The sequence below is a fragment of the Chanodichthys erythropterus genome, chromosome 9 (genome assembly GCF_024489055.1).
Source record: "Chanodichthys erythropterus isolate Z2021 chromosome 9, ASM2448905v1, whole genome shotgun sequence".
In the NCBI taxonomy this organism is placed as follows: domain Eukaryota; kingdom Metazoa; phylum Chordata; class Actinopteri; order Cypriniformes; family Xenocyprididae; genus Chanodichthys; species Chanodichthys erythropterus.
In genome coordinates, this window is record NC_090229.1 from 18,015,594 (window position 1) to 18,028,187 (window position 12,594).

At 36.3% G+C, this 12,594-nt stretch overlaps 2 protein-coding genes across 2 annotated transcripts; one reads left to right on the top strand and one right to left on the bottom strand.

Annotated features, from left to right (window-relative positions):
• Positions 1 to 1,017: 1,017 nt before the first annotated feature.
• Positions 1,018 to 8,399, top strand: p2rx7 (purinergic receptor P2X, ligand-gated ion channel, 7). Its single transcript, XM_067393735.1, has 13 exons — positions 1,018 to 1,160; positions 1,345 to 1,492; positions 1,633 to 1,704; positions 1,869 to 1,941; positions 2,142 to 2,235; positions 2,467 to 2,547; positions 2,719 to 2,860; positions 4,312 to 4,448; positions 4,526 to 4,616; positions 4,702 to 4,767; positions 4,849 to 4,953; positions 5,069 to 5,176; positions 7,207 to 8,399. The coding sequence occupies exons 1-13, from the start codon at positions 1,042 to 1,044 to the stop codon at positions 7,759 to 7,761; spliced, it is 1,791 nt and encodes a 596-aa protein (XP_067249836.1). The 5' UTR covers positions 1,018 to 1,041; the 3' UTR covers positions 7,762 to 8,399.
• On the bottom strand, positions 8,399 to 12,272 carry p2rx4b (purinergic receptor P2X, ligand-gated ion channel, 4b). The gene is made up of 11 exons (XM_067393736.1): positions 11,978 to 12,272; positions 11,039 to 11,186; positions 10,877 to 10,948; positions 10,720 to 10,792; positions 10,540 to 10,636; positions 10,373 to 10,453; positions 10,054 to 10,195; positions 9,257 to 9,393; positions 9,077 to 9,170; positions 8,916 to 8,981; positions 8,399 to 8,825 (listed from the first exon to the last, which is right to left on the bottom strand). The coding sequence occupies exons 1-11, from the start codon at positions 12,115 to 12,117 to the stop codon at positions 8,412 to 8,414; spliced, it is 1,464 nt and encodes a 487-aa protein (XP_067249837.1). The 5' UTR covers positions 12,118 to 12,272; the 3' UTR covers positions 8,399 to 8,411.
• Between the last annotated feature and the right edge of the window lie 322 nt (positions 12,273 to 12,594).

The following is a 12,594-nucleotide window of genomic DNA, read 5'->3' on the forward strand; positions in this document are numbered from 1 at the left end:
ATGTTGGATATAATGGATTTTGTATAATTTTACTATTCAAATGTCCTACAAGATGTGGGGACGAGTTTTTCGCTGTCAAAGTCTCTTCATTGTCATTCACCTGCTGTAGGGACAATGGCTTGATAGGAGAAAAAGCATTTTGGTAAAGCTATTATGTAACAACATAAAAGAAGCCCAAAATTTAACCTTAGATTTTTCTATGTATGGTGTTAAATAAGCTAAATTGGATTTGATCTGTAATGTCATAGCAAGTTCAGTGACATTCATATAGGCCTACGTTCATTTTTTTTTTAGAGATTATTCAACAAAGGTGCATTAAATTGATGCGACAGTAAAAACATAATGTTATGAAAGATTTCTATTTCAAATAAAACTTTCTATTCATCAAAGAATCCGTAAAAATTACTGTGGAGAATTCCACAAAAAGCTGTTTTCAACATTGATGATAATAATAAAAATGTTTCTTGAGCATCAAATCATCATATTAGAATCATTCTGAAGGATCACGTGACTCTGAAGACTGAAGTAATGATGCTGAAAATCATTAATTACAGGAATAAGTTGCATTTTAAAATATATTAAAATAGGAAATGATTTTGAATTTCACAATATTACATATACGAACAGTATAATGTAACAATATATAATGTTTTGTTTTATTTTTAGGGCCACTGGTAAAGCGAGATGAAAATGTAACAAAAAAATATATATTCAAATATAAAATAAATGTTTTATTTAAGTTAAAATGTTTGAATGTGAGAATGAAATTGCATAACAGGAAATTAAAATATATATTTATTGACAATGTATTTAAATTATCTTTTTTCTTTAAAGACTGCGGCATAATTCCGAAATGAAAATAGATATTAATAGCCTATGTAATCATGTTGAATACATTTGTCTCAGTTAAAATTCTTTCTCCGTCTAGAAAGAGTGTATGTAACTGTCTTCCAGAAGACCATGTGACCTACTTCTTCTGCGCGAGCTCAGCATAGCTGCACTCCGCAGTCATTCTTCCCCAGTGTTTACTAAATCACCGCCATGCCTTGCACATTGCTGAACCTCTGTGAATATGATACACAAAAACTCGTCAAAATCAAGAGCGTCAGACTCGGGTCGCTAAAATGGACCTTAAACGCAGTGATCTTGATGTTTATTTGGTAAGTGTTTCTGAGTAGTTTGTCTCCGCTGTTATTCATGCATTTCGCCCCCGCATCATTTAACAAGAGCTCATTCATGTGATAGTTTGTGTCATTTACACTTGTTATGCTGTGTTTAGATGTACTGATGAAACTAGATTCTTCATTCCGAGACCCAATTCAGTCTTATGTCTTTACTTTCCAGTATCATGATGTTATGGAATAAAGAATATCAAGAGTATGATCTAGTGGTCAGTTCTGTCACCACAAAGGTTAAGGGAGTGGCAGAGATATCTATACCAGACATTGGAAAAGTTGTGTGGGATGTGGTGGATTACAGTGGACCATCTCAGGTAACACTACCACCATTTATTAGTATTTTTCTTACCACAAAAAATAAGCTAGTTCGTAAGCAGATTTGGGCTTGTATTCCAATAACACTTGAAAATAAGGTGTTAAGTTATGAAATGTTGTTCTTGTTTTATTTCGGCAGGGAAAAAACTCATTCTTTGTTGCGACGAATGTTATAGTCACAAAGAACCAAAAACAAGGTAACTGCCCAGAGGTAAGTGTTATTTTGATTTCTGTTGCAGTGAAATATGAAATATATCTTAAGTCTTGAAGATGTATTTCCATTGTGGCCCATGGTATTAAGTGATGATTCGCCCTCCACTGTCCTTATAAGACAAATATAATCCATTCAACAGATTTTTGTATGTTCTACTTCAGGTCCCACCACATGGGAAGCTGTGTCGAACAGATAAAGACTGCGAGAAAGGATTCTTTGACCAACATAGCCATGGTAATGTTATATGAAGATGCAATTTGTATCCTGGCTGCAGATTTGTTATCTAGCTTAAGAGGAGAGATTTAAATGCCAGACCATTCAATCAATCATTTGTTTAAATATTTGAATAATACTACCCAAGCTTAATTTTTTTCAACAAAAGCCTAAACCATGATTTCCATGATCTGAATTCTGTTCCTGTGTTCGCCTCTAAGGTGTTCAAACAGGTGCCTGTGTGAAGTTGGACGTACTAAGGAAAACATGTGAAGTTACAACTTGGTGCCCCATTGAGAACAAGAAGAATCCCAGGTGCTGTAATGTGCAGTGTTACTTTATAATAAACTTGCTGTGATGCTTCACAAGTTACAAAATGAGTAAAAGAGTTGACGCTGCAGTTCAGACTTACCAGTGCTGCCATAGGGATGTTTGAGGAACCTATTTGAGGAACATGCACTTTTATTTGGCACTTTTTTTTAATAAACTGAGATTCTGTATACGGATGTTTACTTATGTCAGGCTTTTTCATTTCTGTTTCCCCAGACCTGCTCTTTTAGCATCTGCAGAAAATTTCACTGTGATGATCAAGAATAACATCAGATTTCCAGCTTTTAATTACATAAGGTAGTACATAAGTTGCTAATGCTATCTCATTTACAGCACAAATTATCATTCGTTAAGTATATGTGAACTGTTAGCAGTATTTGAAGTAAATGCTAGCCAGAAGGAAGCCAAAGGTAATATTCATTTTTTAAAAACTAATAATATAGGTATCCATTTATATATTTGTCTTAGAAGAAACATCCTGCCTGAAATGAAGGACACTGACCTTAAAGGTTGCATCTATAACAGCTACAAAAATCCGTACTGCCCCATTTTCCGTTTGGGAGACATTGTGAGTCAGGCCAAGGAGAACTTTTCAGAGATGGCAGTGGAGGTAAATGCCTTTCTTTTCAAAAACACTAAAACATACACTATTCTTATATAATTCTTATATATTTTATTTCAGTTAATGTTACTTTTGGTTAGCGATAATAACCCTGGTCACATGATCCTTCAGAAATCATTCTAATACGCTGATTTTGTGCTCAAGAAAAAATATTTTGTACTCTTATTATTATTAATGTTCAAAATGGATGTGCTGCTTATTATTTTTGTGGAAACTGTGATACAATTTTTAAAGGTGCCCTAGAATTAAAAATTGAATTTATCTTGGCATAGTTGAATAACAAGAGTTCAGTACATGGAAATGACACACACAGAGTTTCAAACTCCATTGTTTCCTCCTTATATAAATCTCATTTGTGCAAAAGACCTCCGAAGAACAGGCGAATCTCAACATAACATCGACTGTTACGTAACTGTTACGCCCCCAATATTTGCATATGCCAGCCCATGTTCCCAACATTATGAAAGGCATTAGACAAAGGCAGGCAGTAACATCTGGATCTGTGCACAGCCGAATCATCAGACTAGGTAAGCAAGCAAGAACAAGCGAAAAATGGCAGATGGAGCAATAATAACTGACATGATCCATGATATCATGATATTTTTAGTGATATTTGTAAATTGTCTTTCTAAATGTTTCGTTAGCATGTTGCTAATGTAGGCTACTGTTGGTTAAAGTTACCATCGTTTCTTACTGTATTCACGGAGACAAGAGCCGTCGCTATTTTCATTATTAACCACGTGCAGTCTGTATAATGCATAAACACAACTTCATTCTTTATAAATCTCTCCAACAGTGTGTAATGTTAGCTTTAACCACGGAGCACTATCAACCTCGTTCAGAATCAAATATAAACACCCAAATAAATACTATGCTCGCATGACCCGAAGCATGCATGCAGCATACATGACGAACATCTTGTAAAGATCCATTTGAGGGTTATATTAGCTGTGTGAACTTTGTAAATGCACTGTATTATAGAGTCGTGAGCTCGATGGGCAGGGAGCACGAGATTTAAAGGGCCAGCAGCCCCTGAATCGGTGCATAGTTAATGATGCCCCAAAATAGGCAGTTAAAAAAATTAATACCCCATAGATTTTTTTTAATTTTGAGCTGAAACTTCACAGACACATTCAGGGGACACCTTAGACTTATACTACATCTTGTAAAAAAATGTTCGATGGCACCTTTAAGATTTTCTGATGAATAAAATGTTCAGCATTTATTTGAAATAGAAATCTTTTGTAACATTATAAAAGTCTTTACTGACAATTTTGATCAATTTAATGCATCCTTACTGATTAAAAGTATTAATTTCTTTAAAACAGTATCATACTGACCTCAAACGTATGGACGGTAGTGTATTTGTGTAATTTAGTTATAAAGCATGCCAGTATAGCCTTGTCCATTTTTCATTGCTGGTAGTATCTGCTTCACAGGGTGGTGTGATTGGGATCCAGATCAACTGGGACTGTGACCTGAACCGCATCTTTCACAGCTGTCTGCCTACATACTCGTTCCGTCGCTTGGACGAAAAAGAAAGCAACCGAACCCTGTACCCTGGGCTCAACTTCAGGTGTGAACAACTGAAATCATACTGAAAAGTATGTGAACTCTTAAACAGTCCTTTCTTAAAGATATTATCTTTTGTAGGTTTGCGAGATACTCTACAGTGAATGGTGTGGAGCAGAGAACGCTCTTTAAAATGTATGGCATTAGGTTTGATGTGATGGTGTTTGGGAAGGTAAGATCATATCCTATATCGTCATAACTTTGCCTGTTCGATTTAGATTTTAAGACACATAAATAGTTCTCTATATTCTTCACAGGCTGGAAAGTTCAGCATCATTCAGCTAATCATCTACATTGGATCCACGCTCTCGTATTATGCTATCGTAAGTAACCTTTAAGCCCTCAGATGGCGATTCGGAAAACAGTTTGAAGTAACTCAATGGTAATTATTTCTTTTTCTTTAGACAACAATATTCCTGGACTGGCTTATTGGGACTGGCTGTTACTCAAAAGAGGCAAAGCAGAACTACACAGAGAGGAAGTATGAGGCCATTCAGGACCGGGAAGAGGTGAATACGCATTAAAACACTGACTCAGTTTGTTGTGTGGCAGAGCTTTGACACTGTTAATGCTTTACACAGTCTGTATGTATGAATCTAGCTTGTAGTAATGTGTCTGTTGCAGTGCTTCCTTTGTGTGTCATTTGTGGATGAGGACAAGTTAAGGGTGGTGAAAAAATCCAGAAAGAAAAGACTACAGGAGACAAAACCCCTTTCCGTACACCAGCGCAAAGTAAGATCCTCATATTATATCATCACACATTTGCCAATAAATTCATGCTTGTTGTTAAATCTTTAATAAAGCATTATCTTAGTTTTATAAAACTATACTAAAAGAATAGTTCACCCAAAAAAAGAAAGTTCTGTCATCATTTACTCATTCTCATGTCATTACAAGCCTGTATGACTTACTTTCTTTCACAGAACACAATTAACGCAATACAATGGCAACTAAATTCTGACTCACTTTAACACTAATAAAACACCCAGAAGTGTCAGCAAGGACTCCATTATTTCCCAGGTGCTGTTCCCAAGAACTGGAAAAATTGTAAATTGTAAAATCCTGTGCACCATCAATGAATCAGTTACATTGGTTTGCCATCATTATTTCACTGCTAAGTTTGTGAAAATGGTGTTTAAAAATACTATGAAAATATCACAGTATCAGCATGTACCATTTTGCTGACCAGCTTTAGTGATTTTATGAGTCGATATGTACTGATATTGTATTGAATTCGTTAAAGGGTTAGTTCACCCAAAAATGAAAATTCTGTCATTTATTACTCACCCACCGTTCCACACCAGTAAGACCTTCGTTAATCTTCGGAACACAAATTAAGATATTTTAGTTGAAATCCGATGGCTCCATGAGGTCTCCATAGGGAGCAATGGACACTTCCTCTCTCAAGATCCATAAAGGTACTAAAAACATATTTAAATCGGTTCATGTGAGTTCAGTGGTTCAATATTAATATTATAAAGCGACAAAATATTTTTGGTGCGCAAAAAAAAAAAAAAAATAACGACTTATTTAGTGATGACCATTTTCAAAACACTGCTTCATGAAGATTCGGAGCACAAATGAATCAGTGAATCGAATCATGATTCAGATCGCGTGTCAAACTGCCAACTGCTGATATTCACGTGACTTTGGCGCTCCGAACAGCCGATTCGATACACTGATTCATTTGTGCTCCGAATCTTCCTGAAGCAGTGTTTTGAAATCGGCCATCACTATATAAGTCGTTATTTAGTTTTTTTGGCGCACCAAAAATATTCTCATCGCTTTATAATATTAATATTGAACCACTGTACTCACATGAACTGATTTAAATGTACCTTTATGGATCTTGAGAGAGGAAATGTCATTGCTCCCTATGGAGGCCTCATGGAGCCATCGGATTTCAACTAAAATATCTTAATTTGTGTTCCGAAGATTAACGAAGGTCTTACGGGTGTGAAATGGCATGAGGGTAAGTAATAAATGACAGAATTTTCATTTTTGGGTGAACTTACCCTTTAATTTATCTAGGTTTTTGTTTTTTTAAAGAAATAAGTCAAACTGGTTTATAATAGTGCTTGGGTAAGTAAATGATGACTTTCATTATTAAGGAATTTAAATGTTTTGGTTGGATTCATTTATTATTTGGCATTCCATTATCACAAAAGTTAAACTAAATTGGATTCATTTATTATTTGGCATTCCATTATCACAAAAGTTAAACTAAATTAAAATGAGAAATGTTGCCTACACCATTAGCTGAAATAAAATAAATGTTTTTTATATTTTATGTCAGTTAACGCTGTTAATGTTTTTTTTTTTTATTGTTTTCATTTCAGTGGCTGTTTACATGACACAGTTTTCGGCTAAAAAAAAAAAAACTTTTTATGTGTTTTGTCAGTTTACACAATGGTGTGACAATCCAAACTTTTGAAAATGGGTTGCAAAGTGCACGTTTTTGAAAACTATACCGTTATCGTCACCGTGTAAAATTTGTAAAAACTGTGATGTCACGCGCATGCATATTACGTGTTCAGTCTGTAGGCACGTAGTTTTTCTTTACAAAGTGACATCGCCAACTACTGGGCTGGTATGCATAATACAGCATTTTAAATCGTTTTTGTGGATCCATGTGAATGGGGATAGTTTTGACAACATTGTCATCTGTACGTGAAAAACGCATAGGAAAAAACGTTTCCTTTTTTAGTACATCTCTGTTGTGTAAATGTACCCTTAACAGCCCTGGTCTGTTCTCTTATCAGAATGATTTGGCGAGCATGAAGACTCTGATGAGTGTTCTGCAGTGTAGCCAAAGCAGAAGTGAGCCTGTACAGAATGGCCAGAGCGGTGGGCTTATGGTAGACGAAAACCTTCCCAGAAGGCACAGCAGCGGACAGAGCACAAATACACCATTATTGGAGACGTCACAGTCTGGGTGTCCGGCCTGGTGTCTCTGTGGCTGCTGTCGGCCTTCTGACATCTTGCAAGAGCAGCTGTGCTGTAGATCAGGAAAAGGGCGCTGCATAACCTCCTCCCCGCTCTTTTCAACACTGGTTGTCGGTCGCTCCGTCCTGGAGACTGCTTTGTTCTATGTGGATCCCCTAGCAGAGCTGCATGAGGGGGCTCAGCTGCGCCATTGGGCTTATGCTCAATTCATTAGATGGCGGTTTGGAGACAGCACACCCAGAGATGCTATTCCAGTAATACCCAGTTGCTGTATATGGAGGATAAGAGCAGAATATCCAAGCCCTGATGGGAAATACAGTGGCCTTAGACTCTATCAGGCCATACCATCTCAGACACAGTTCAATAGATAACAGACTTTATTCGTTTTTAGAAATTCAATCAGAATGACAATGCCTTATGATTATACATAAAAGGGAATGATACTAACTACAATCAAAAATACAGAACATCATGGGTCATTTTTACTATTTTAACCTGCAAAGCAAACAATGTATCATATTAACCACAAAAAAACCTGAAGAAACATAAACATGTCATTAGGTTTTTACTAACACAGATGCCTTTGAACTAAAAAGAAAAAAATGAATCCAGACATCAAGCATGTACAGCCAAACTGGTTTACTAATGATTTATACTGATGCACTCATAAACTGTAATAAATAAAGTATGTTATAGTATATTAATCAGATGTGATAGATCAAATTTAGTTTACACTACCGTTCAAATGTTTGTGGTCAGTAAGATTTTTTAAAAGAAATTAATACTTTTATTTGGCTATTTGATATTTCACAAAATTTCACAAAATTAAGCGGCACAACTGTTTTCAACACTGATAATAAGAAATTGAGCACCAACTCAGCATATCAGAATGATTTCTGAAGGATCATGTGACACTGAAGACTGAAGAATTAATGATGCTGAAAATTCAACTTTGCCATCACAGGAACAAGTGACATTTTAACACACATTAAAATAGAACACAGTTATTTTAAATTATACTTCAGAATATTATAGTTCTGTATTTCAGATCAAGTAAATGCACCATTGGTGAGCATATGAGACTTCTTAAAAAAAAAAAAATTAATAAAAAAACCTTACCAACCCCAAATTTTTGAATGGTAGTGTATGAAAAATACAAGGAAATATTTGATGTTGATGGTTTTAAGTGCACTGAAAATGTCCAGCCCAATTCCATCACGGAGTCCCATATGAGGCGGTCTCCATGGAGCTCTATAACATATAAAATTACATAATTTTGCAAAACAATAAATAAATAACTCAGAAAAAATGAAGTGATTTTACTCACCAGTGGCACACAGTCACCTTTTTTGTTCAGGTGAATAAATTTATGTTTGGAATAGTATTCACTGTCCTTCATAAAAGTAAGCATGAACCAGTCACAAACCGCATTCACCTGGGAGAAGTTCAGGAACACTATGAAAACACTTGATTCAAAGACTATTCACTCAAATGGGTGATTAAAAAACACCTAACTAGTGCTTACCAAGCTAAGAAAAGAAAGAGTGGACCCAAGATTCACAATAGTGGGCACAATATGGAATTTACCAGCCTACAGAGACAAAACAATACAGAGTAAACAAATCTGAATGTTGACTAAATTGATGCCAATTATTATGTCATAATCTTAGAGAATAGCAGACAAACCGTCCCAAACACTATCACATCGAAGCGGATGCCAAAGGCCTTTATCAATGTCCGTGTTTCAATGTTTTCATTGTTCTTATAATATTTAGCATATCTGTGGGGAAGAACAAAATTGTTACCCAACAGAAATAAAGTTAGCTTTAGATATGTTACAATCAAAAAGCACATTTTTCAATATACCGGAAATTGTAGCCAGGGGCAACGTTATTTTCAGGATTTTTGTTGTCCAGTCTGCTGAAAGAATACTTGGGAATGCAGAAGCGTTCTGAGAAGTCCAAGTCACAACTCCAGTCAATGAAAATCCCTATAATACCACCCTTTAACATTAAAACACACTGTCAATTAAAATAAATAACTCATAGACCTTTCAGTAATATATAAGTAAAATTAATTCTTTGATGATTAGAAAGTTCAAAAGAAATACAAAGTTCTGTCATGAAACTCTAGATGGCGCAGAGTACTAGGTCCTTAACTCAATTTGCTTGCAATCACATCATTATCTATAGGGCACAGCTGATTGGTTCCTGCTGTCTTAGTGGCCAATGAGCTTGCATGCTCAACCTTCAAATACTTGGTCAGCATTTGCTATAGCAGTGCAGCACACTTTCAGAAACCCCAGCTCCGAATGAATTGTACCGCAGCAGCAGCAGCATTTCTTACTTGCTCAAAGCAACTTGTCGTGTATGTATTAGCAGTAGCCAGTAATGTACTCAGATCAGCAGCGTAGCAGATCTATTCTGCCAAGACCAAACATTGTCTTATTCATTACCATGTCAAACATGACAGAACAGCATTTATTTGAAATAGAAATCTTTTGTAACATGTCTTTACGGTCACTTGTGACCAATAAAATGTATCCTTGCTCAATAAAATCAAGGATACATTATATTTTATCCCAAAATTGTTCTATCCTTAAACTTTTGAACAGTAGTGTATATAAAGTAATACAGATATATAGCATTATTGAAGATACAGACTTTAAGAGCAATGACGCTGAAGTCTTCTCCGGCCTCGGTTACAATGTCCCCCAGACGGAAGATGGGACAGTGTGGGTCAGTTTTTTTATTAAACGTGCAGTTTTTTAAGTATGTGGAGTTGATGTGACGCAGAATGTTTCGTCTAGAAAGAACACAAAACATGACTTTGAAAGGATCAAATTAATTTACATTTGAATGTAAAATAATGTTTCTCTCTCAACCAGTCATCATTGAACATCTTAGATTCAATTGATCACCATAATGGTGTTTCTGTTTATCATAAGAGTGAAATGCATGACCTACAAATGAATAAACTTACTTTCTGAAACTGAACTTTGGATATTGTATGTTGTTTTTGATGAGCACTGTGAAGTCCTCTGCTGCACCAAGAAGAGCAGGTCTGCACGATCACAAACTATATTAATATCCCCAGTTTCAGTTGTGCAAATGGCATCAAAATTGTTAACTTTTACTAAAGACACTCACTTTGGAATGACGGTGTCATTTTCAAGTGGACACCAAGATATCACCTCACAGGTTTTGATTGCATCAGAGTATTGTACACATCGGCCAGTCTGAACACCTGCGAGGAGGATCACGGAGTTTGCTTTGTGGCATTGACTTGTGTCTTACATTGCAAACGTTATGCAGAACATGAAAACTCACCATTGCCACGGATTTCATTGAATCCCTCTTTACAATCACTGTCTGATTCACAGTTAGTGAATTCACTTGGAATCTGTAAAAAGAAATCATTCATAATGCAACAGTCCCTTCATGTTTGAGAGTGGACACGACATATGTTAGGTCTGTTTTATCGTACCTCAGGACAGCTGCTCTGTGTCTGGCCAGGAGTGACAATCATATTTGTTAACACAAAGAAAGTGTTTTCTCCCTACAAAAAAAAGAAAATTGTAGAATATGTCAGTTGGACAAACCATTGTATTTCCTCTGAAATGGGTTTTATGTAAAATAAATTAAATACCTGGGGTGGGATGACATATTCAGATACATCCCAAACATGAACTCCCTCAATGGATGAATTGGTCAAAATGTTTCCTTTCACCTTTGTACTGACAGAGCTGGTGACTGAGTCTTGGTCCTGATAAGCGCGTTGCTGCCAGCAGACATATCTTTAAGTATAATAAAGATGTAGAGTTAAACCGAACAGTTAAAACTGCATTGAATTTCACTGAGAATGTGGGAGTAATATATAGAAATCGTAATTTTAAATTCAGTCCCTAATAAACAAGCCATTTCTCCATTTCTATACCCATGGGAATACAAAAATAAGGATATTTATTTAGCCAAGACCAGTGGTTCCCAACCCTAATCCTGGAGTACCCCCAGCACTGCACATTTTAGATGTCTCCCTTATCAAACACACCTACTTCAACTCGTCAGATCACTAGTAAAGACTCCAAGACCTCAGATTGGTGTGTAAGATAAGAGAGACATCAAAAATGTGTGGTGTTGGAAGTACTCCAGCAGGATCAAGGTTGGGAACCACTGAAATAGACAACTATAGGCCTCTCAGGGGTGTCCAAACCTGCTCCTGAAGGGCCACTGTTCTGCAGAGTTTAGCTCCAAAACTAATTAAACACACCTGAGCTAATCAGGGTCATCAGACTCACTAGAAAACTTCCAGGGGTGTGTTTCCCAAAAGCATCGTTAGCCAACTATGGTCCTAAGTCCCATTGAACTCTATTGATAACGACAGAACTTGCGACCATAGTTCGCTTTGGGAAACGTACCAATGGTAAGTGTGTTAGAGCTAAACTCTGCAGGATGTTGGCCTTCCAGGATTGGACTCCCCTGCTCTACATAAATCAAATTACATTTATATTCAAAGTGACATAAAAAAAAAAGAATAAAAGTAGATGCAATCAATATGTCTTTTAAAATGATCTAAAAATTTACTCACATGGCAACATAGGCGATGATCAATAACTGTATTAGTCTGAAGAGGGCTCCAACTCTTTTGCTACTAATAACCAACGTTACAGGTGTTTCATAATCAAAAAAACAGTGGAAGCAAGCACTGCAGCAGTCCTTACAACCCATTGCTGAAGAAATGTCCACTATAAAACCACAGTACTTGATGTAAGGTCAGAACACTGTGTCCTCCTGTAGCCTTACATCTACCACACTTCTCAACAGAATTTACACATGCTTTGAATGTAATTTCTTATCATACAGGAATAATGGAAGTGTTAAGATATGCGTTGATAGCCACCTGCACGTATTTGGTTAAACGCCCGTTAGATATCCAGTAGCATTTGCACTCAGCACATTTGCAAGCCAATGTCTATAACCGTGTAAAACCCATGTAAATCAAGTGGTTAAATCCTCTCCGCCATGCATGACCAACAGCTCCTGAACACCTTATATGCTCTAATTATAACAGAAAATACACAGATATGTCCTTACTGTAGTATGTCTTAGTACTTGACAGTTCATTTAGTGTGACCTATAAACAGTGTTGGGTTCGAGTCCACCAGTCGACTCAGAGTCATATCCGAGTCTAAAAGGGGCAAAGTC

What these genes read in the sequence shown, in the direction of transcription:
- p2rx7 (XM_067393735.1), top strand. Translation starts at nt 1,042, where the DNA reads ATGCCTTGCACATTGCTGAACCTCTGTGAATATGATACACAAAAACTC. An exon ending in CTTTGACCAACATAGCCATG is followed by an intron (nt 1,942 to 2,141) that starts GTAATGTTATAT and finishes TTCGCCTCTAAG; the next exon opens with GTGTTCAAACAGGTGCCTGT. An exon ending in GAGAACAAGAAGAATCCCAG is followed by an intron (nt 2,236 to 2,466) that starts GTGCTGTAATGT and finishes CTGTTTCCCCAG; the next exon opens with ACCTGCTCTTTTAGCATCTG.
- p2rx4b (XM_067393736.1), bottom strand. Translation starts at nt 12,117, where the DNA reads ATGGGTTGTAAGGACTGCTGCAGTGCTTGCTTCCACTGTTTTTTTGAT. An exon ending in GCCCCTGGCTACAATTTCCG is followed by an intron (nt 9,171 to 9,256) that starts GTATATTGAAAA and finishes TCTTCCCCACAG; the next exon opens with ATATGCTAAATATTATAAGA. An exon ending in ATGTGATAGTGTTTGGGACG is followed by an intron (nt 8,982 to 9,076) that starts GTTTGTCTGCTA and finishes TTGTCTCTGTAG; the next exon opens with GCTGGTAAATTCCATATTGT.